This window comes from Aricia agestis, chromosome 1, assembly GCF_905147365.1.
Source record: "Aricia agestis chromosome 1, ilAriAges1.1, whole genome shotgun sequence".
Lineage (NCBI taxonomy): Eukaryota > Metazoa > Arthropoda > Insecta > Lepidoptera > Lycaenidae > Aricia > Aricia agestis.
In genome coordinates, this window is record NC_056406.1 from 1,166,412 (window position 1) to 1,191,368 (window position 24,957).

A 24,957-nucleotide genomic window follows, 5' to 3' on the forward strand; every position below is an offset into this window, starting at 1 on the left:
ATTGTTCATGGGTAAAGCTAAAGTTGTGTAATGCAGCTAAGTTGTGTAAAACTAAATAAGCTTTTAAATTTGGTATAAATAAATAAATAATATTATGTGCACACTACACGGCTGTTTTGGGTATTTTGATTTAAGGGGTACCAGGTTTTAAAAAGCTTTTGACACCAATTTTGTTGACTCCGCGCGCTATAAACTGAAGTCCACGCGGACGAAGTCGCGGGCAACAGCTAGTATTTTTATATGAGCTCAGAAATCGTACCTACTTCCAAGAGCCAAGCCGTTAAATCCCTACACCACGGAGACATATGACGGTAGTTGAGCCCTTGAAATTACTCCAATTGTAGCATGAAATTTAATAATGTGTAAAATAAATTACTGAATTAGGTATGCAGGCATAGCACAATATGTAGAACAAACAAATAACAACCACCAACATTCTCCTGTAACCACTCTGCAGGAATGTTATTGTTTTAGAAAATTACTATTTTGGTAAAAAAATTGAATCAACCGCCTAATTATAACATGCACTTGCTAATGCTGCTGGTGTTGGTGGGCGCCGTGATCACCGAAGCCACGTCCGGAGTCGAATGTCCACCGGGGACAGTGAAAATGGGGGGAGGGTTGTGTGAGGTTATAGAGAGACGCGCCGCTGATGACTGTCCACAAGGGGGATTGAAAACCGATGATGGGCAGTGTATAGATCCACGTAGACGCGCCGCTGATGACTGTCCACAAGGGGGATTGAAAACCGATGATGGGCAGTGTATAGATCCACGTAGACGCGCCGCTGATGATTCCAACTGTCCACCGGGGACAGTGAAGACCGAGGATGGGCTGAAGTGCATGGTTACTGATAGACGCGCCGCTGATGCAGGCATCAAAGACATTTCCGACGAGCCCTACTGCCCAAAGGGGAAATTTTATCATAGAGGAGATTGCGTGGGAAGAGGTAGACGCGCCGCTGATGTTGACTATTGTCCACCGGGAACAATGAAGGCCAAATCTGGGCAGTGCATAGTTATAGGTAGACGCGCCGCTGACGTCACCTCTTGTCCACCGGGAACAGCGAAGACCGAGGATGGGCTGAAGTGCATGGTTACTGATAGACGCGCCGCTGATGCCTCCATCAAAGACATTTCCGACGAGCCCTACTGCCCAAAGGGGAAATTTTATCTTAAAGGAGATTGCGTGGGAAGAGGTAGACGCGCCGCTGAATCCAAAGGCGGTTACGAGAAGGCCAACTGCCCGCCGGGGACAATTTACTACGATGGATTGTGCAGGCGAATATTTAAACGCTCCCCTAACGTCTTCAGCCGGGACGGTGAATATAAAGAAGGAAGTCAGAGGATGCGGAACTAATTGACAATTCCGAAGGTGTAGCAAAGAATTTCTAATGGACGAGCACTAAATATATACAATATATTTGTAGAGTATGAGAATAAAAATTATGAACATACAATAATGGACTTTAGATCACTCAACATACGCTTAGTAGTATTAATTATAATATTTATAATACCTATAAAAAGATACTAGTTTATTGGAGAACAAAATAATAATAAAATATTATGATATGAGAATACAATAATAATAAAATATAATGACTCAAACGTAACTCCAGCTTCAGCAATACATATTTTGGCAGTCCAAGGTGTATTATTTTATAGGGTTTTACGAAAAGGTCGGAGCAGAGGGCGGTAGTAGTGTTAAATATTGTATAAAGAATTTAAAAATATATATAACTTTAACATTATTGTTTTAAAATATATTTTTCTTGGGTCGAAAGTACCCAAATTTGAGATTTTTCAAACCTTTAAAAATTCATATCTTTAAAAATATTAACTTTATCGTGAAAAGTCATAGGACTCTTTTTATTGGTATTTCAATAAAGAATATAAAAAAATGTCCGGTTGAAAAATAACAATTCCCTGCCATTGTTAAAACAATGTTTGTTTAAACAATATGGCGCCGGGTTGCGCCATGGCAACATGCATTTATATCATCAGGATAGGGCAATTTGAAGAGGATCGTATAAAAAAATTGAGGTGGAATAGTTTTCGGTACTCATGCGCCGACTCGTGCTAGTCTACTTGTCATATCAGCCTATTGACAGAAACGTTGTCAATTGTCGAACAAAACTTTTGGTTGACAGTTTTTGCTGGTGCTGCACTTTTACTTTTAGCGTCAAAACTTTGCAGTTTTATATCCTGTTGGCGACGAAACCGTCATTGACCGACTTCCAAAAAGGAGGAGGTAATATGTTCGGCTGTATGTATCTTTTTTTTTTTCATTTTTTTTGTATGTTCAACGATCAGCCGTTTGCGTTCCGATTTTCAAAATTATTTTTGTGTTATATAGGGTTAAGCTTGAATTTGGTACCATGTTCACAAAAGTGGTGATCTGATGATGGGATCCTTGAGGAATCGAAGAAAACCCTTAAAATTTGTATGGAAACATATAGTGATTTCATTTTTTTCTGAAGTATTCAAGGCACATGCTACCAAAAAGTAAGATTTCACACCAGGTTATACCCTGGATCCGAAGGTACCCAACAGAACTTTTGAATCCTTGTAGATACAGATTCGGAGATTTTTGCGTTGTTTAAACCACTGAATGCATAAGCCAATTTCTCAATTTCAATAATTATCATCATCACAATTATAATTATAACATGAGTATATGTGTAATTGATTGTACTGTCGGTTGTTGGTGGAAATTCATATTGAACACTAATAAAACACAATTTTTCCTTGCACTTTTTCCACTATATTAAGATATTATTACAACAATTTTTTTTGTTGTAAAAAAAGTTGTAATAATATCTTAATATAGTGGAAAAAGTGCACGAAAAATTGTGTTTTATTAGTGTTCAATACCAATTACCATAAGTCATCAGTCATCACAGTATGACCCAATTAGTGGTAGTTTTCGTGATATTTTGCATCGAAGCTGATGTTTTTGATGATTATTTCGCTGTTTGTGGACCGATTTTTAAAATTCTTGTGTTATTGTATAGGATATAATCTAAATTTTGTATAACAATTACGAAAGTGGTAATCTGATGATGGGATCTATGAGCAGTCGAGGTAAATCCTTGAAAATTAGAACACACATAGTGGTTAAGAAGTTGTTTCTAGTAACTTAAACATATGTTACAAATAAGTGAAATTTCATACGAAGGTGTCCCTGGACCCAGAGACACTGAACAGAACTCCTGAACCTTTTAAAGGTTCAGGAGTTCTGTTTAATATAATTAAATATTTGATAAAAGTTTGGAAATTGCAGCATCGCTTAGATAACTGCAAGCATTTACCATAATTTCGCTTACAGTAACACAATGTGAATAGTTAACATTCTTAGTGATTATTTACGCTTAAAGCCTTATCCTGTAGATAACTAAAAAGAGTGAAATTATTATTTTTAACAAAAAATGAAAACCGACTACTAAGGTAAAAACAATAATAATATGAACTAAAAAGTATCAAATAACTCTTACTCTTTAATATTGCCTTTTTCAGAATTCGTCTAAATCTCAACTATTTCTGTACATACTACAGTCTTTACGAGTATTATTTTGAAGTCGGTACTAGCTAATTCGTGAGTTCAGTCAATGTCAGAATATCTGAAACTTTTGGGACTGGTACCGACTTCAAAGTAATGAAGACTGTAGTCTGTAGTATATGTACAGAAATAGTTAAGATTTAGACGAATTCTGAAAAAGGCAATATTAAAGAGAGTTATTAGATACTTTTTAGTTCTTACCTTGGAAGTCGGTTTTAGTAGTATTATTGTTTTTACCTTGGAAGTCGGTTTTAATTTTTTTGTTAAAAATAATAATTTTAACAACACGGTCGAGCCACTGTAGGTTGTGCCATAAAAGTTGAGTTGAGGGTGGAGACCCTAGGAACTAATTAAGACTACAATATCGACATAGCATAACTAAGATTTCATGGTAATTTTAATTTTAAAATGCTAATTAAAATAAATTAATTATTTAAAACACTATATAAAGAAGCCAAATCAGAATAACACTAAACTTGTGGAGCTGCAGACATCGTGACCTCCGAAGATGAATTCCTTAGTGCTGCTGCTGTTAGTGGGGGCCGCTGCCTGGGTAGTTGCAAGTAGTGGAGAGGCCCTCACCTACGCGGAGCCCCTACCCTATATCAGGGGCTACGGGCGTTGTCGCCAGCATGGACGAAGTGCGCCACGACACAGGGGATACGAGTACTCCTACGGCTACAAGACCTCCTTCGACGGAGCCAACTGCGCTTCGAAGTAGGTGAAAATCAATGGAAAATGTGTTGACATACATTAAATTTATTTATTTAATAATATATATAATAATTAATAAGTATTATGTTCGGTTTTTGAAATACGTTACTTACGAATTATGATTCATTGGCTGTTGCTTTATTTTGCTTTTAATTTTTAATCTTATTTCTTGGGTACTTACTTCCATTGCGAGTTACTTACGCCGGTTCTTCTCGCCGGGTTAGTTCGCGAACCGGTGGTAGGCGGCATGTAGACGTTCAGAGAACATTTGAAAAAAAATATTCTGAATAAAAAAGTTTGAGTTTGAGTTGTTTTTTAAAAGCTTTTATTTAACTTGCTCTGTATGTATGTTACGGTGGAATTTTGGAACTCCATTTTGAAGTGGATATATTTTCTAAACCAAAATACAGAATACATAATATGTGCTTATTTGATTGTCATTACCCTACCGTTCACTGCTAATTCACTTTTTCCTGATAATACATCGTGCTTATAATAATTACTAGCTGTTTGACCGAGCTTTGTGCGGTATCCGATGAAAATGACATTTTCTAGAAATGATTCCTAGCTATATATATATATACAGTGTGTAACAAAAATAAGTGTTAATACTTTAGGGTGTGTACATGTTCCTTGTAAAGAGTTCACTGTGAAAGTGGCAGCGCTGAAAAACGAAAAAAAATTTTCACTTTTGTATGGGCAACGGCCCGAGCGTCACAAGTTTCCCCATACAAAAGTGAAAAAAAAATTGGTCTTTCAGCGCTGCTACTTTCACAGTGAACTCTCTACAAGGAACACGTACAGACCCTAAAGTATTATCACTTGTTTTTGTTACACCCTGTATATATAAATATATACAAGAATTGCTCGTTTAAAGATATAAGATTTATACGTGGCACGTGGCATTTAGTAATTCTACGAAAAGATCCAAGGGACTGCAAATTTTAAACATTAAATTAAAAATCCTACAAACGAGACATAAAATTAATTCAAAAGTAGACCGTGATATTTTATTATATAACAATCACACGCTTTAAATTACATATTATATTTTTGATTACATACAATTTTAACCGTGGCCTAACAATATTATAAGCCAGTCGAATAAAAAGGTAATCATAGAGAGGCAAATATTGAATGGCTCGAACATGAATCTGTTGGTGCTGCTGCTGATAGTGGGCGTCGTGATAAGTAGGGGGCCGAGTGCCGCGAGCGCCGAGTGTCCAGAGGAATATAGGCAGGAGGACGGACGATGCGGGATCTACAGGAGAGCCTTTGAGGGGAACAACTGTCCAACGGGACAGGTCAAAATCGATGGAAAATGTGTGGACATACATTAGAAAGATATTGTGACAAGTAATAAATTAAAATTTGAATCGTAATCCAACGTTATTTTACTATGAGTACCTACGAGTATAATAAATTAAATTGGTAATACAGCGGGCAGCGTAGCGGCGCGGCGGCGTGGCAACGCACCCAGCATAGAATATTTGGTTCGGATGGCCAAGTTCTTCAGTTTCTTTTTTAGGGTTCAATTTTTTTTTTAGTAGTAGTACAATACAGTAGGTGGTAATGATGTTCTTATAGTCTAACACTTTTAGCTATATTATAAAATAGCATGCAAATATACATAATTATTATAAAAATTTAAATTAACTCTTAATTGTCAAATTTTAACATTAATCATTAGATATTATTGGAAGTCAACATTTGTCCAAGTAATAATTAAAATATCAAATTGGTAGAGTAATAAATCGTAGATGACATGTCAGTACAATTATTGTTTAAATTAATTATCACGTTTATATTATAATAGGAAAGAAAACAGAGAAGACATCAAGTTCATACGAACTAATTAGAATAAATGTATGTCATAGTAATAATTAAATTATAATAATATGGTCAATTATATACGAAAATTAATTAAATTATGGTCACAATGATTAAAATAAAAGAAAAATTATATTATTATATAGAATTAAGTCAACGTTATTACAATAATATAATTACAAATGTATATCACTTTTTGAATTGAATAATTCCTTTATAGAATAGAAGTTTTTAATTTTTAGCCAATTCACTATTTCCTTTTTAAATTTTTTGTACGGTAGGTTTTTTATATTATTAGGAATAACGTTATATACTTTTATGCACATAGCATAATATTGTTTTTGGTACATTGCGTATTTTGGAATGACATCGAGTACTAGTCTGTCAGGGTTTCCTTTGTTTCTGGGATATATGTATGGGCTCAAGTTACGGTTAATCCTGATGAAATTAAAATAATTGTATTTAATAATGGAATTTGAAATGGGTTAAATGTTGTAATATTTATTGGAGGTCAATTTGATCCAATTTCAATATTAGGTGATAATCTTCTGTGAAAAAAAGCCCAAAAAAAAGAAAAAAAAAATACTACATGCTTTTTTGAAACTTTTATAATTTATTTTTGCGTAATTAACTAATTCGTATATGTACATACTCGGTAGAGTCATTATACTTAGTTTTTGGAACAGTGGTTTACAGGACTCGTACGGTGGCTTGCCACACATCGCACGCACACATTTTTTTTGTGCAATGAAAGCCTTGTCTACGTCCGTCGAGTTGCCCCAGAGTAGCAGGCCATATCTAAGGATTGATGCTACATATACATGATATGCCGATAGAACTGTATGCATCGATGCAACCTGTCTGAGTTGTCCCAGGACAAATACAAATCGGTTAATTTTGCTACATACATACTCTATGTGAGCTTTCCAATTGAAGTGCTCGTCGATATGCAAACCCAGGAATTTTGTGTGTGTTGTCTTATGTATACTTTCGTTTTCATATATTATTTTATTGCAGATGGCGGGTTTAGTCCTAATGTTTTTAAACTCAATAAAATTGGTTTTGGTCAGATTTATATTTAAGTTATTGTTATTCATCCAGTCAATTACAGATTTGATCAAATTATGTATGTCAATATTAGTTTTATTTTTATTATCATTGTCATAGTTTATTAATATAGAGATGTCATCCGCAAAAAGGGTACAGTCATAATTTGTAATATCAGGGAAGTCGTTCATATAAATCAATAACATGGGTGGACCAAGTATACTTCCTTGGGGTACTCCGACTCTATTTGCTCTACTTTTAGATCTAACTGTAGTTAAGATTTGTTTAATGACTGTCACGATTTCAGTATATTGTTCTCTGTCAGATAAGTATGATTGTAACCAACTTAATGCAGGATCTCTGATGCCTAAGTTGCTTAATTTCTTCAGCAGCACTTTGTGGGACACGAAATCGAAAGCCCTAGACATGTCGAAAAAAATACAAAATGTAGACTTTTTGTCGTTTAAGTATTTAACAATCTGTCTTACTAATTTTGCTGCTGCTGTAGTAGTGCTTTTATTACTTTGAAAGCCAAATTGTTCTTGCTTAATTATATTATGTTTTTCTATAAAGTTTTTTAAGCCTCTTGTACATTACTTTTTCGAATATTTTTGACAGTACGGGTAATAGTGTTATCGGACGGTAATTTTCAGTTCTGTACCCAAAGGGTAAAAACGGGACCCTATTACTACGACTTCCTTGTCTGTCCGTCTGTCTGTCTGTGTGTCTCCAGGCTGTAACTCAAGAACCGCTATAGCTAGCCTTCTGAAATTTTCACAGATTGTGTATATCTGTTGCCGCTTTAATAACAAATACTAAAAACAAAATAAATTAAATATTTAAGGGGGGCTCCTATACAACAAACGTGATTTTCGACGACTCGATATCAATAACGGCCACACATAGGCATTTGAAATATTCACGAAATACTCAGTTGTATTTGTACTTTAAAAATTAATATTAAAATTTAAATAAATTAAATAATTAAGGGGGGCTCCCATACAAAAAACACAATTTTCAGCCTATTTTTGCTCTATTGTGGTACGGAACCCTTCGTGCTTGAATCTAACTCGCACTTGGCCGATTTTTTTAAATAAGTAATGACATTTACTTACTACATTAATATATAGTAAGTATTACAAAATATTTACGATACTTTAATGATACATCGTAATAATTTTAATGTAATTAATTAATTAAGTATAAAAGAAGATAAACAATCTAAGTTCAATACCCGATGTGATATCGCTATAGTGGACATTGCCAAAAAACTTCAATTTTGATGTAACACTAAATACTGTAGTAGTAAATAGTTAAATACCATTCAATTGGTTTTTAAAAGAGAGGCAAAAACATTTCCAACAAATATGTTTTTCGTAATAAAATAATATTATAATCTACGAATAATAAAAACTGAGGAATCGTTACTCTACTATTACCGTTTTAAATTTGGTTCCTTTTGATCCGCGGGGCTAAAATGGTCGCTTTGAAGAATCATGATATGAATCATTATATGATTCATTTTTCTAAAATCGCAAAATGCAACTCTGCTTGCAATTCATTTCTGTATTTTTGTACTGATTTCACATTTGTCAGTTTGACAGTTTTGACAATTCATTTGCTGAATTGATTGAGAGGAATTGCTATATGTGACCATTTTAGCCCCCTGTCATGTAACGTCAGCCTAGTACCGCTCAAGGTCACCTGAATTTTGCAAATGTATTAAAATGTGTACCTAAGGTACACTTCTTTGACAAGTATTGTGGAACATGTTTTTTGACGGAGTTACTTTTCCTTAGTTTTTATTATTCGTAGATTATAATATAATATTTTTTCTTTCAAAAACTTGTCTTAGGGTTAATTTTTCCACATCGAAATGGAAGTTTTTTGGCAATTTCCAATGTTCACTATTTAGCGATTTCCGGCAATAGTGCAGTATTGCGCTGAACGCCACCTTTCTCCCGTATTTTCTAGTCTAGTCTAGCTCCTAATCCACACCGCCGTTTTTCCATACAAACGCTGTCCCCTGTTTCCTCCCTAGATAATGCCGGTATAGTTATGATTTTTTTCCTGAATATCTATGGCCACTGTTAGCATGTCCCTATGTTTTCTTTTTTTTTTCATAATTTTATTATTAAAAAAGATAAGAACGTCCAAAAACCCAAAAAATGGCAAGATTTTCCTCTGTGTTCAAACACCCAGAAAACAAAACTGGCTAAAATATACAAAAAAAAATAAAACATAGGAACATAGCTCAAGCCTTGCTTTAATTCTTAATGAAAAAAGTACTTAAATCGGTTAAGTTTTGGAGAAGGAATCAGCGGACAACGAATTGAAGATTTTCTGTTCTTTTATTAGAACTTTTGTCGTGTAGTCTCTATCGCGCTCTGCGGTCTGTAGGTGGGAGACTTGAGATTGGTGAGACAGCAATACATTTTCAAATAACTATTTTCAATCTCTCTCGTCCCTGGTATCCTCTTAAGTAGCTATAGTGCGTCAAGAAAGTCATGACAGGCGGGAAAATTTTCTAAACGTAATCACGCTTAAAAGGTGTACTTTTTTCTTTGTATTTTCACAGAGAACGCTTATTACATTTTAAATATTGTCACCTTGCACATTTTTATCCCGAATAATAAAGTTCTCTTATTTTTTATTTCATTTAAAAAAAATCCCCCCTGTCATGACTTTCTTGACAGACTAGCCTTTGAAATTATTGCTGGTTTTTGTGCCTATTTGAAGCGGAATCAGCGCCCCCAATGCGGGGGAAGAGAATTAAATTTGACGTAAAAATGTAATTGGTTGGATGGTTTCTACAACCAATAGCGATTAAGCGGCCATTTGCAAGTTACGTCAGATTTACTTCTCTTCCCCCGCATTGGGGGCGCTGATTCCGCTTCAAATAGGCACAAAAAGCAGGTTGGTATCATATATTAAGTCCAGCGTACTTGTATAATGGAGGTCAGTGTGTAATATCTATCTATCTATCTACGGTATCTCACCAAATAAGATTTGAAAGAGAAGAACAATATGGAGGACTATTGGTGATCCAAAAATTAAGTCTTTACTACTGTTTATATTATTTTGAAGAAATGAATACTCGTATAATCAATATTATATAGATTTTTTGAAAGTCGGCGGAAGATTCTATTTCATTTAACGAAAAAGAAACAATTATAAGTTCTTAACATATTATGTAGGTGCTAAGAAAAATACAAAGGGACAGGGACGACCAATATCTTAGAGACATTTCAAACAGAAGGCACATAATAATAATGAATCAACAATTTATTTACTGTTTTTAGTAATATGTGAAGTTAAACAATATTTTTTCTACATATAACTTCTATCGCTCGATACGGCAACAAAAGTCTGTTTAATGTTTGTCCACACATTTTCCCGCGATTTTTACCTGTCCCGTCGGACAGTCTTTTCCGTCGAAATTTGCGATCGCTCTCCTGAAGCCCGGGGGGCATCCTCCCTCCTCGGTCTTGACCGCCATCGGACAGTCTATCCCGGGCTTCCCGAAGCTCGTCCCCTCTCCGATCACGACGCCCACCACCAGCAGCAGCAGCAGCAGCTTCATGCTCGGACGGTAGATGTTAAACTTTGACTTTCTGTCGATCCTCTATTCTATTTATATTGCAAGTAATCAAATGTAATTTAAAGCGTGCCATACAATTTGACGGTAGCTCTCTACATCACATACATATCGCGAGCTGTTACTAAATCAATTTAATAGTATTCAATTTCAGACTTATTTCAATTATTATTTTGCAGCAAAGAGCTAGCGGATCGAAGAGCTACACGCGTCAAGCTACAAGTCGGAATTGAGTCTATTCTGAAAATTGAAATAAATATTATCATCGACAATTTTGATCACGTTTAACTGGCACAAGTTAATACTATCACAGTACTCGTGTTAAACCATGACGAATGACGATGAAAATTTAATTTTTTAATAAGCAACATAAATTAAAAGGTGGATCATAAGGGAGTCTCTGTTTAACATATTTTACTGTCCGAGCATGAATCTGTTGGTGCTGCTGGTGGTCGTCGCGCTCAGCGGAGGGACAAGCTCGGAAGACGTCGCAGATGTCCCAGTCTGTCAAATAGGGCAGCATGTTATCAACGGGACGTGTACGGACATGATTATTATCAATGGCACGGTCTTCTATTTCCCCGAACCGGACACCGTGGACACTCCGCAAAAATAATATTACTGTAATAAATCGAATTGCTAAAATCGTTATTTTTCGTTTCATTTATGTTATTTGGAATTGATGTCTAAATGTGTTCGTTTCGATTCGAATCGTTTGATTCGGATTTATCACGACTATTTTTATTATAGTCAATATTCGAGGAACTTAAAATAAAACATTAATCAGTTCAACCTACATGGCACAGTGTACGGAGGAGACGAAAAATCGGAAATTTTCAATTTTCTTCAATTTTGAATAGGCATTAGTAAAATGAATGCGAGAGTAGAACACCCGCGTATCAATTCGCAATAGTTTTCATGCTACGAGTTACCAAAATTTAGCGTTTTTTTGCGGCCCGGAAGGGAAAAATCCATATTTCTCGAAAACTTTTACATAATAAATAAAATTTTGTATTCCACCTGAAAGCTTATTAAATAAGGTATATTTCAAGCCTTTTTCCTGATCCGCTGTGTCGATATTTTACCTACAATAAAATAATTTTCATTTTTAGGTTTTTTTTTTATCCAAAACCAAATAAAACGCGCAATCGAAAATATCGACAAATTAAAGGTATACAAGCATTCTATACACACAAAAAAATCACCCGTGAGATCTGTTTTGTTCTAACCTCAGACCAATAAAAAAAGAGTTCTAACTTAATCTATTCAATTTACAAACTTAATTGTCAACAGGGTTATCAAACGACGCAACGCTGTATTATTTGTAGTCTTTTCGTTTTGGCGTGACCGTCACTTACCTTGTTTTTTTTTTAAATACTAGAAATAATATTAATTGATTGAAGTATTACGAACTGACATCCGATTTTTTTACCGATTTCTATAAAAAGAGGAGGTTATGTGTTTTTTTTTTTGTAAGACTTTTTTTTATAATTTTAAAGTATACTCATTAAAAGCATATATAACTTTAATACTTTAAATGTTAATGTATTATGTAATTATTTCTATTGTATTATTGACAGCCATCCATTGAAAGACGTATGGTGGCAAGCCCTAGCGAGGGATTTCACAATCAAATATCTCCAATGCTAAACGGATCTGACGAGTGATTTTTTTTTGTGTGTATAGAATGCTTGTATTCCTTTAATTTGTTGATATTTTCGATTGCGCGTTTTGTTTGGTTTTGGATAAAAAAAATAAAAACCTAAAAATGTAAATTATTTTATTGTAGGTAAAATATCGACACAGCGGATCGGGAAAAAGGCTTGAAATATACCCTATTTAATAAGCTTTCAGGTGGAATACAAAATTTTATTTATTACGTAAATGTTTTGGAGAAATATGGACTTTTCGCTTCCGGGCCGCAAAAAATCGCTAAACTGGTAACTCGTAGCATGAAAACTATTGCGAATTGACTCGCGGGTGTTCTACTCTCGCATTCATAATATTAATGCCTATTCAAAATTGAAGAAAATAGAAAATTTCCGATTTTTCGTCTCCTCCGTACACTGTGCATGGGCCCGTCGCTAATATGATCGATCAATATTTCTATCGGCACAACTAAACAGCTAGTAAGTCCTTGTGGCAATTTCACGCTAATAATAGAGTGTTAAATAAGCGATGTAAAGAAGCAAGAATAAATTATTATGCTGCTGTCGACGGCTTGAAAATGAACGCAATCCTGCTACTAGTTTTGGGCGCGGCTTTCGTGGACACAACCTTCGGAAATGCTGTCATGTACCTCGATTATCAGGACTGCTTGTATGGGGGCTTCGTGAACGAAGCTGGACAATGTGTACCCCTCTGGACAGTTAAGAAAGTCAGCCCACACATCTCCAGGACCATCTTCGACGGAGGCGACTGCCCGACGGGGCAGGTGAAGATTAACGGAATATGTGTGGTGCCGATACCCAACGCCAGGAGTCACGGAGACGACGTGATCTACAGTGTTCCCGGCGCTAACAGCTGTCCAATGGGACAGGTGAAAATCAATGGAAAGTGTTTGCCGATTACATATTTCGACGTGTACGGCGGCCAAACATGAAAAATAAATAATCGTTATTGCTTTGGTGCTTTTTAAAAATTTAAAAAAAATATCTGCTTTTAAATCTTATATCTTTAAACGAGCAATTCTTGTATATATATATATTTATAATTGGAATCTCGGAATCGGCTCCAACGATTTTCATGAAATTTTGTATATAGGGGGTTTCGGGGGCGATAAATCGATCTAGCTAGGAATCATTTTCAGAAAATGTCATTTTCATCGAATACCGAGCAAAGCTCGGTCAAATAGCTAGTATTATATTATATGCTGAATTCTTTGAAGACAAAATATACTTTTTGTTAAGCTAGTTTGTTTGCATCAAATAGTTCCCATACTATAAAACTGATTTTAACAAAAATTTACAGTGGTGAACATAGCTTTTTGTTAGATGGTCTCCTCGGGCTTGAAATAATGACAATATGATCAATGTTTCGATTAGCATTTCCGCCTGATATCTTTAATGCATTATGATTTGTTATAGACTTATATGAATGTCCGCATAATATTATTACGAGTATGATCGCTAGCTGTTGCCTGCGACCCCGTCCTTGTGGTTTTCAGTTTATAGCGCGCGGTGGTCCCCGCTTCCATGGGAAAGCTGGGATAAAATGTAGCCTTCATTACTGCAAAGTTACCCCCCCCCCCCCCCCTATCCACTATTCACTCACGTCTTCCTGACATGGTTATGTTCTTACAATCTCTGAAACGAATTCGTGTTACCGCTAGCGATTTAACCGACTTTTAGCACCATAATATGTTAGTTACTTAAACTTACTTAACTAAATTACTACTACGTACTTACTTAAAAAATATACCCTCGCACAACCCTTTCTTTTCAGTTAAAAAGTAGCCTATGTCCTTTCTCAGGCTCTAGATTATCTAATTACAATCGGTTCAGTAGTTCTAGCGTGAAAGCGATACAGACAGACAAAGATAATTTTATAATATTAGTATGGAATATGGATGACTATGGACTAATATGTATATTTATATGAGACTTGCCAGGTCACGGACATAAAATTGTATTGAAAAACATTGAAATACCAAATAAATTAATAACAAATAAATTAGTAAAATTAAACATGAGGTCGAAAACTTGTATAGTATCAGCTGCGCCACGGTACAGGCCGCACGTCACATGTGCGTGCGCAGAGCGAGACCATGTGTATACTGTTGTTGTTGGTGGTGAACGCCGCGAGCTTTGCGCGAGCCCTGCCAATTTCTCAGGGCTACCCTCAGGATTTCCTCGTGCAGCCCTTTCAGTATGAGGTGCTCGTGCCCTACCCCCTGAGCGGGGTCGTAGTCGAGGTACCGGCGAGAACTAACAAGCCGATCCACGGGGGCGTCGGGCTCGACGGACAGTCCCACGAGCTCCGAGACAAACATGTGCCGAAGTTGAGAACGAACGGCCATTCCGGCCGGGGCAAGCAGAGAGACCACGGGGTAAAGGTTAATAAAAATCACGATGGAACTACTCCGGAGTCATTTCCAGATTCAGGAAACCGGAGGAACTACGAAAAGACGAGACAAGGTGGAAGAAATACGAATGTCCCCAATCTGACGGGCAGGGCGGGGGAGGAGGGGGAGGCGGAGTGGGTGTGGGGCTCCGACGACGCGGTGGAGACGAGAGGTCGAAGTTCCCTGGACGAGCTAGACGACCTAGACGACAGGACGGCTATAAACGGATCCAACTGTCCCACCGGAAAAATCAAAGTGGAAGGAAAGTGCGTGGAAACTTATTAGACAGAATTTCGGCATTTGTGTTTGTTTCCGTACATCTTCGGTGCACATTTCAGGCGGTGACTCTATTGGTAGATCTGTGGCTAGATGCCTCCGTTAGGATGATCACCGAGCATGCACGTGATCGGTAAATTAATATTGTAATTTTGTTTTCGAGAGGAACCGAACTTTAAATGTTATGAGCTTCGGTGAATTTACATATTGTGTATTATTATTTAATTTTATCTAAGTTCCATTATTTTGTTGACTGTGATTTGTTAATTGGTCTTTTAGCTAAATTAATTTCTATTTCAATAGTAATGTTTATAGTTTTTATTGGGCTAATTGTAGCCGCTGTTGCCGCGATTCATAACCAAGGTTAACATTTCTATACCCACCTTTGGATTTCTTAAATATTCTCTTAAGTGAAGATATGATATTATTAATATTTGATCTGTAAAACGTAATGGACAGACAGGTTTACAGGTTCCTACATGATAATGTATAAACCGTTCATACATAATAATTATATTCTCGATTATAACATGATATTTATATTTTGACGTCATTCGTCGAAAAACATGTATCACATGCGAGCGTGACTTTAATTAGGTATAATATTATGGACCCAACACTTATGGAGCGGAGAATAAACAACGAACCTGTTTCTAACGCCTACAATCTACATTGCATGTTATCGTCTTATTATAATCAAGACCAGCAGAATAAATTAAATTATAGGGAAAACCCCAAAGAAACGTAACTGTTTCTTATGAACTGGACCAGTGAAAGAGCAGATGGAACGCCAGATGGTAAGCGAATTTCGTCGATTATGAGTTGTTGACAGAGACACTTGTATTTTCTGGTTTTTCACAATTATTGCTTTCTTGGTCATTATTCATACAGGTTGGGAACAATGCTGGGAACTCAAAAAAATACGTCGCCATATGATTTTTTTTTAGTTACCAGCATTGTTCTCATAGAAAAATTTGTTCATATTGACGGGCTCATTTGATGGTTTTAAGTATAACGGTGTTCACCCTAAGAACCTGTAGATTTTAAAATTGGAATGTCAATCCATAAAATCTAGTTAAAATATTGAGCAGGTAGACTTTCGAGAACTCCCGCTTAGCAACAAGCGTTGTAAAATTGTGATTTGGAATTGATAGATTTGCAAGTAGTTTATAGATTAGTAAGTATATATTTTTATTATTAAATATATTGTACATATTATTGTTATTAAATTTATAAATGAGCATCAGAGACTCATGTGTTACTTACCATGTATTTTCAAGTTAATAAAAATGTTGGGTGGAATTTTTACATTATTTACCTGATAGTTGATACACGTAGGTTAATTAACGGGTATATACATAATAATATTATACACACACATACAATTCATTAAGCGATAGTTCTAGTTCTATGAGAGGCCGGGCCGGCCTTTGCATCCATAGTGGATGATTTATACAGTATTTTCAGAGCGAAGTAACCACTCCTCAAATACTGTAGTGCCTGGGACAAGATTTAAATGTCCGTATGGTTGCCCAAGCACATACGGCATTATCGCAACATAGGCTTAGTCCAGAGGAAAGAACTAGTCAATACGTCTGGGACCAATCATGTGTGGGTTTCCTCACGATGTTTTCCTTCACCGTACGAGCGTCTGTATTGTGTACTTGATATCAGAAAATGTCTCATTGGTACACGCCTCCACCCGGGATGGAACCTGCACCCTCTAGGAGTGCGAACCAAAGGTCTACCCATTAGGCCACGGACGCTCTTCATAGAAAACAAGCAATCTAAAACATATCCAAAACTATTTTTTTTCTTTAACGCAGCGTCACCTGATTAAGTACTGATTAAAAAAGCTCCCAATTTCAGGCAGCGCTTCAGTATTAGGCAACAGCTGCAGAAGTACGTTTGATCTAGTTACTAGTAGTAGTAGATAGATTTAATAAATAATTACTGTGCTGCAAGTTTTTTTTAAATAGGCTGTTATTGCGATTTGTCGCTCTTGAATTTTTTAACCGACTTCCAAAAAGGAGGAGGTTATATGTTCCGCTGTGGATATTTTTTATCATACGGAGATCGTACATTTTTCTATGACAACGTCCATTAAGTATATTAAAATCGGTTCAGCGTAAAGAGTCAACCATTATGACATTTATAATAATACTTTAATATATTTATGTATTAATAGTCCTGTAAATTTCCATGTAGGAGCGACTTTAAGCTGAAGCTAGGTCAGTGACTGCACTAGAATGTTGTTACTCTGTGGGCAATGATCAGCGCTGAATATCAAGTAGCGGGAAAACCCTCCACGGGAATGTTTGAGGTTGAAGCGCCTTCACCACAGGTGTAGCAGACGCAACGGGGTACCTACTTAGTCAAACATTCGATAGTGTCGATAGAGAAGTTAACTTAAGAGGATACACCAGGGGCTAGAGAAATGAAAAAAAAGCACGTGTAATATCTATAGCTGTCTCCCTTACGTCAAGCCTATACCGCAGAACGCGATAGAGACAACTGCAGAAAATCCAGAAAATCAACGATTCGTTGTCCCCTGATTCCTTCTCCAAAACTTAACCGATTTAAGTACTTTTTTCATTAAAGATTAAAAAAACGCTTGATCTGTGTTCCTATGTTTTGCTTTTTTTTGTATAATCTAGCCAAATCTGTTTTCTGGACGTTTGAACACAGCGGAAAATCTGGCCATTTTTTTGGGTTTTTGAACGTTCATATCTTATTTAATAATTAAATTATGAAAAAAAAGAAAACATAGGGACATCGTATTCGTGGCCGTAGATATTCAGGAAAAAAATTATAACTCTACTAGCATTATCCAGGGAGGAAACAGGGGACAACGTTTGTATGGAAAAAAGGGCGGTGTGGACTCCTCTTAACACCAAAGGACTAAGTTTTGGCGACGGTTTCAATGCCATTGCAAAAATAAAGTGATTTCACCCACAATAAATAATAATAAAATATGACATTAAGTTTTTCTTAATGACATAGGGGGGCAAACGAGCAAACGGGTCGCCTGATGGAAAGCAGCTACCGTCGCCCATGGACACTCGCAACATCGGAAGAGCTGCAGGTGCGTTGCCGGCCTTTAAAAAAGCGTTGTCGTAGCGTCAAAAGAAGATTTTTCGAAATTCACGATGATAGAAATCAGAATTGCAAGATATTGGAAATAATATAATCCGTCACATTAATATAAAGTTATTTATTCCCCCCCTGGATTCGTCGCCCCGAGGCCCGAGTTCAAACAGAGTGTCTATTACAATCAAATATTAGCCGCGAGAGAAAAAAGAAAAATGATTTACTTATTCTACATCTTGCCGGCGACGGAATATCAGTATTCGCCATTCGGTTAATCTGTAATTTAATATTGAGAAATAATAAAACAATGGTTTACTTTACTACTGTCTCATTGCAAATCGAAAAAGAATGTAAACAGACTATCGCCATTCCACTAATGAACCTAATAAGCGAAATATGCGATTGTAATGACAAGTTCCACAAAATAAGTGTTCAAGTTCATAAAAATGTAATTACGTGGTACTGTTTTTTTCCTTGGTACCTATTAGATGTTTCGAGTTCAGCGTCTTGGAATAACGACTATTTTATAAACAAACAAGAAAAATTAGCATAAAATTCAAGGCGCGTATAGTATCAGCTGCGCCGCGGTACCGGCCGCACGTCACATGCGCGTGCGCAGAGCGAGACCATGTGTGTACTGTTGTTGTTGGTGGTGACCGCCGCGAGTTGCGCGCGCCCCCGCGTCCTGTACGACGAGGTCTACATCGAGGAGTTCCAGGCGTCTCCCCGCTACGAGCTGCAGCCTCCGCGGCCCTTCCCGCTCAGCAGGGCCGAACCCTACTTCGGGAGGCCGGCGAAAACGAACAAGCCGAGGCACGAGAGCGACCCCTTCCCCAAGCAGTCCCAAATGAAAGAGAAGCACGCGCCCCGATTGCGAACCAACGTCCGCCCCACTCATCAGGTGGACCAGAGAGAGTATGGGGTGAACATTAATAAAAACCACGACCCTATTCATTCGTCGTTTCAAGAATCAGCTAAAAAGAGAAACCACGAGACCCCAGTGAGGCCCAAAGAGCCTAATGAGACGCCGTTGGTCAATAAATTTAACACCGCGGACGACGGCGACGAGCAGGAGTCGACGTGGGTGTGGGGCAGCAGCGACGCCGGCGAAGCCAAAAACACGACGGCAGTCGACGACCTGGACGACCGGACCTCCATCGCCGGGGCCAACTGCCCCACCGGACAGGTGAAAATAGACGGCAAGTGCGTGGACAAACATTAACGGTGCAGCCGAATTCAGTGATCGGAACCCATGACGTGTTATGTGTTCAGACTTTAGTTGTATAATTATTTTGTAAACACTAGATTATACAAGCTTCTCGAAGCAATTATTTATCGCGTAGCTATCTAAGTAATTCTTATAATAACTGGTCGTTTTAATAATGTAATATTATAATGATATCTGGACTGAATGTCAAGTTGTGATGTGGATTTGCCAATAATTATAGAGAAAGCACACACAATGTCCTCGTTTACTAGACATTATCAATTTAAGTAAGCGCAAACAGTTACTCGCAACGGTATAGTGTCTCCGTCACATGCATTTCATTATAATATAAAATATGTTTCGATAAATTAAGGCTTCCACTTTTGAGAATAGCAAATTCGTAAAGCTTTAATTATTCCTGTGCCGTGGAATATTTGAGATTTGACGCATGCCCGAGTTTCCGTCCTCTGCCTCTTCGAGGAAACTGTAGGGTACAAGTCACTAAACAGGACACTAAACGTTGTCATAATATAAGACACAATATATCGTCGTCTCGTTTCATAGTGTCACGGGACTACTCAGTGACCGTAAATCGTCATTCCCCTGGAGCACTTTATGAAAATAAAACCGAGGTTTCCAAATTTTGATTTGACCACTCGTCGACCTCGATCGCGCCATGGCAAGGCGGCATTGTACAAAGGCGGTACAATCGATGACACAGAGCTTCGCGGTAACATATACAGGTTTTCTCAACGCGAGACGTGACGTTCTGACGTAGCGCCGGTGACGAAGCCGCGCCGCGTCTGTTTATAAATAGTGTACATCGGGCAAGTGATACATATTCGACGTAACACCGGCTCGGCCGCAGTAGAGCCCGCGTCGTCATCACAGTCGCGCGCCGGTCATGCCTGCAATTGTTTCGCAGTGATCATGTGCTTGTTGACGTTAATACTGTGCGTCGGGGTCGCCTCGAGCGCCAGCGTTTACCGCTCCGGTGGTGGTCAGGATTATGAGTACTGCGGTGGCGCACATTCGATTAATGAAAACCAGCCGCCGCTCGGGCTGCCGCCTCCGCTCGGGCATCGGCGTCAGATCCGGCTCCTCGACGACAGACCTGTGCGGGAGAATTACGATTACGGTGGTGGGGGTCATCATCGGGAGGAACGGCAGGGCTTCGATAGGAGGCACGGTCGCGGGGACCGTGCCGCACTAGGTCTTGGCCCGAACGGGGCCCAACCGTCCGGCGACAGGTACGGCGAGGCCCCCGGGCTCGGGCCCGGAAGGCCGCCGGCCGGGCCGCCCGCGAACCCGCCCCGGACCGAGCGTCGGGGCTTCGGCGACAGATCCAACGAAATCACTGACGAGAGCATCGACAGAATACGGACGACTATTTACTCCAACGTCCCGACGGACCGGCGGCCACTCTACGCCGACGCCTACGGACACGAGCAACACAATTTCAACAATCGACGGTCGGGGAGCGATAACGAGTATCGCGGAGCGGGCGGTGCCGGGCCGGCTGGCGGCGACGACAGGCGGGACCCCGTAGCCGACGCGAGCCAGTCCCGAGATGACAGCAGGTGGGGAACCAGCGACAAGAACACACGACGAGAACCCAATACTACGTTTGGGTCTCGTGGAGCGCATACCGAGGCTGCGGCGAACGACCGGCCGGCCGAGCCGGGCGCGAACGGCGACGCGACCCGCGGCCGGGGGGCCGGGGTGGACTCCACCTGGGTGTGGAGCTCCAACGCGGAGACGACCACGACCGCTAGCACCACCCCCATGGATCTGGACAACCGCGCCAGCTTCAGCGGTGACAACTGCCCCACCGGCCAGATCAAGGTCGAAGGCAAGTGCGTGGAGACCCACTAGAGTGCAGAGGCGGCTTTCGGCGACCTCGCGGGAGTGTCAAACATTTTTAGACGCATCGGAGATTACCTGTATCTCTGTGTATAAGTTACGGTGTACCAATATTGTGGCACCCTACCGGTGTCTTGATGTGAGCTTTAAAAGAGAGTGAAATATGTTCCATGTCAAGTGTACTTACCTGTTTCTGGTTTACTGTGAGCTCTATCATATTGTCAATATAATATCAATTAATTTATTGCCTAAATGAAATTGTTAAAAATTTGGAAGTGCTTTAATTTAGTCAGAAGTTAGTATAGTTGTTAAAATATTATTTATTTGATACTCTGGCATTTGATCAAATCAATTGCTCGCTAGTAGGTATAAAAGGGAGGCACTAATGTCCTTTTTAATAATTATAGTCTTAGTTTATACAATTTTCCTTGTAATATGTAAACACTTCACAGTGTACATTTAGTTTGCAACCAATATTATAATATTATTAACATTAACCGGCGCCTCTTGCCTGCAGGGCTAAAATGGTCGCTTTGAAGAATCATGATATGAATCATATTATGATTCATTTTTCTGAAATCGCAAAATGCAACTCTGCTTGCAATTCATTTCTGTATTTTTGTACCTACTGATTTGACATTTGTCAGTTTGTCAGTTTTGACAATTCATTTGCTGAATTGATTGAGAGGAATTGCTAAATGTGACCATTTTAGCCCCGCTGAACTGTATTGCGGCTGAACTTTTGTCGAATTCATTTGATGTACACCTGTCAGGCTGTCACCATAACCGATTCTCACACTTCTGCCCATCATTTCCATATTTTGTGTGTAATATTATGCATCATTTATCCCGATAAACTTCCCAGTCGGTTAAGTTAGTCGCAGTCGGTCACGATAAGCCGTTTCGCGCCATTACCTCCGTTCCGAATTTAAACGACGTGACGCCATATTGTTATTCACCTAAATTACCATCGTTTATAATCTTATTTACACCCGCCTGATAAACTCTGTACCTACGGTTCGTAATACCTTTTTTTTCGTTGGGGGAATGCATTTACGCATCCCCGGGCCCTGGGGAGGACCACCGAGGTATGTGGGACTCCCCGGGGCGGGCGTAATATCCGCACCCGGGACTATCAACCCCAACGGTGTTCCCGCTCGGGCTAAGTTAAAAACTCATGTATAGCCTGTCAAGAAAGTGAAGAAATTAAAAAGTGGCAACATCCATTTCAAACCAATCTATGAAAAAAAGGGTTTTTTTTATTTATTTATTGGGAGCTGCAAACGAGTCCTTTGCTCAGAAAAAAGGGATGACACTATGATGTTCAATGTTGCCACTTTTTAATTTCTTCACTCTCTTAAGTTTTTGTTTCTTCTTATTCCTTATACCGATCAAAATGACGTTAGAAAGTAACGATACTAGTTTATCGTGTTATATCAGTAATGATACCTAATGTACCAATGATATTTTAAGCGAGGAAGTAATTAGTGACTCGTATGAACTTGTAAATATTACTCGTAAATTCCTAATAAATATCGTTAGTAATGTTAATAATTATTTTATTTACAACCTCCACTAGTAAAGTATGTTAAGAAATATTTATATCCCCGCCTTCTGGCGGTTGTTTTGGTATAATATGCATATTACGCCGAAGGCTGGTTTTTATGTTGAGCGGTTGAGGCCGATCGAAGGCCGCCGGAGTCAGGAAGTGGCTACAGTGGACGCTGCCGACTCGTGTTCGCGCCGGTATCGAACCTTATCAAATTACCTGCGTTTAAGATGAACTTAAATGCAGGTAATTCGATAAGAAACTTAAAGTTCGGCACCAGAGATAACGATAATAGTGGTAAGTCAATACTTATCAGTTATCACTATACTGGACACTGTTAAGCATTCGTGTACTAGCCCACAAAAAGTTATGCAGTTGTGTATATGCTATATTCTTTAGACGATTTAGAACGAAAGTGCATTCAAAATTTATAAAAAAAAATTTGGCTTAGGACACAGATTATATTATGGTATAATTCGTCTATGATTATGTTTAACAGCGACCAACTCTGCTGCCGAAGGAAAAACATTTTTCTCACCCTCCACTGCTCTACACAAGATAACCCTGAAACTTTAAACATTATTGCTGTTATAATAATATGATATCTTTATTAACCAAAGTTTGCTATTTTTGCTGCCGCTCACAATTTTTTATTAACGGAATTTGTTAAAAGTAACTAATTATAATATAACATTGGCGAAAGTGCTGTACAAGCAGTACTGCAATGAGTCTATCCTTTACTGTCCCAGCTATAGTTATTGAAGGTTATCGCTTATAAACTAAGTGAGTATGTATATCTGTTATCTCTTCACACATAATATGGGCTATGCCGTTAAACCGATTATAGAGACACAAACAAACAAAAAAAAATAGAGTCCACAACATGTAACATCGAAACGAAAGAAGGACATAAGATTTAATACAGTACTCGCGCAACAAATTCTGTTGTTGATTGCCAAAAAAGTCGCGCACAACATCTTGTGGCCACTACATAAATGATTCAGTCACGACTTATACACGAGTTAGGCATAAGTTGCCGAAGCCTCTACTTAATATTTTAAGTGCAATATATACAGCTAAATTAATATAATCAATGGAAACGTGTCCAGTTGTCCACGGTCCAAGGTCGCGGTGCGAGTTTCCTCAACCATTAATGAAATAATCGGCCATTGTTTGAGCGCATGCCGCACATCGTCTGAGCAATTACAGTACACTTAGCATCTCAGTGTGAATACCACTGATGTATGGGAACTGGGAATGTCATGGTCTTAAGTTACACTTCAAGATGATTTTAGTGTCGTGCTGATCCTTTCGCGACTGTCGGCGTCTACGTGTATTGTATAAAATATTAGTGCAGGCTGCCTCCAGTATTTCATACATCAGTCAGCCTTAGATTTTCTTCCCGCGTCTTGCTTGCATCATGATTGCGATGCTGTGAGCATGCACAATCGGATTGATCATGGGCAATCCTAGACGAATATACCACTTTACAAGTCAACATACAATAGGATATATTATTACTGCAATGTTTCCACGCTGGAGGCAGCACTAGCATAGACAGGAATCAAAAAGTTTTGTTCGACGTTTGACGTTTGTGTCAATATTCTGATATGACGTGTGCGTGTCGGATTGTGGTCGGATTATTGTCTGCTGCTAGTAGCGCAATGTGCTCTGACCTTTGCGTTAAATATTCCCTATTTTTGTATTGGCCATGTCATCATGTGGGCCAACGTGAAGGGCGCATAATGACGGCAATGTCACGACACGGATTATGTTACATATGAATATATAATCAGTTATGACTTATGCAGTCTCGGCATTGATAGAGATACTCGTCCAGGATGCAGATGGGAGATAACCGGCGGGTCACGTCGCAAGACACAGATAACCCGACAATATTATCTAGATTCTAGTCTAGAACATGCGCTTGAACTTAGCTCCACTAAGTAAACAGCTCCTATGCAGTACGCTTACTAACGTACATAGTATAGGCCGATTAATGCTCTTGGATATGTTTTGGAGATACGGCTGGTCTGACGATACAGTGGATGATGGAAACAATTGTTTTTTGAAGTGAAAACTTCTTTAGCGGCGTTGAGCACTTTTGTGGGATGAAATGGGTGTGGACGAAAAACCGTAAGACGGTTGGAGAGTAGTGT

The 24,957-nt window shown here is 38.5% G+C and overlaps 2 protein-coding genes across 3 annotated transcripts; both read left to right on the forward strand.

The window, feature by feature from the left end:
• Positions 1-411: 411 nt before the first annotated feature.
• LOC121728571 lies at positions 412-1,459 on the forward strand. 2 transcript variants are annotated; one of them, XM_042116752.1, is made up of 3 exons: positions 412-639; positions 778-850; positions 944-1,459. In XM_042116752.1, the coding sequence occupies exons 1-3, from the start codon at positions 523-525 to the stop codon at positions 1,357-1,359; spliced, it is 606 nt and encodes a 201-aa protein (XP_041972686.1). In that variant the 5' UTR covers positions 412-522; the 3' UTR covers positions 1,360-1,459. The 2 variants fall into 2 exon arrangements, with proteins under 2 accessions (XP_041972686.1, XP_041972683.1); XM_042116749.1 differs by having other exon boundaries at positions 413-639; positions 778-1,459.
• Positions 1,460-19,949: 18,490 nt separating this feature from the next.
• Positions 19,950-21,759, forward strand: LOC121728566. The gene has a single exon (XM_042116743.1). It carries the CDS (start codon positions 20,317-20,319, stop codon positions 21,259-21,261), a length of 945 nt encoding a protein of 314 aa, XP_041972677.1. The 5' UTR covers positions 19,950-20,316; the 3' UTR covers positions 21,262-21,759.
• Positions 21,760-24,957: the final 3,198 nt, after the last annotated feature.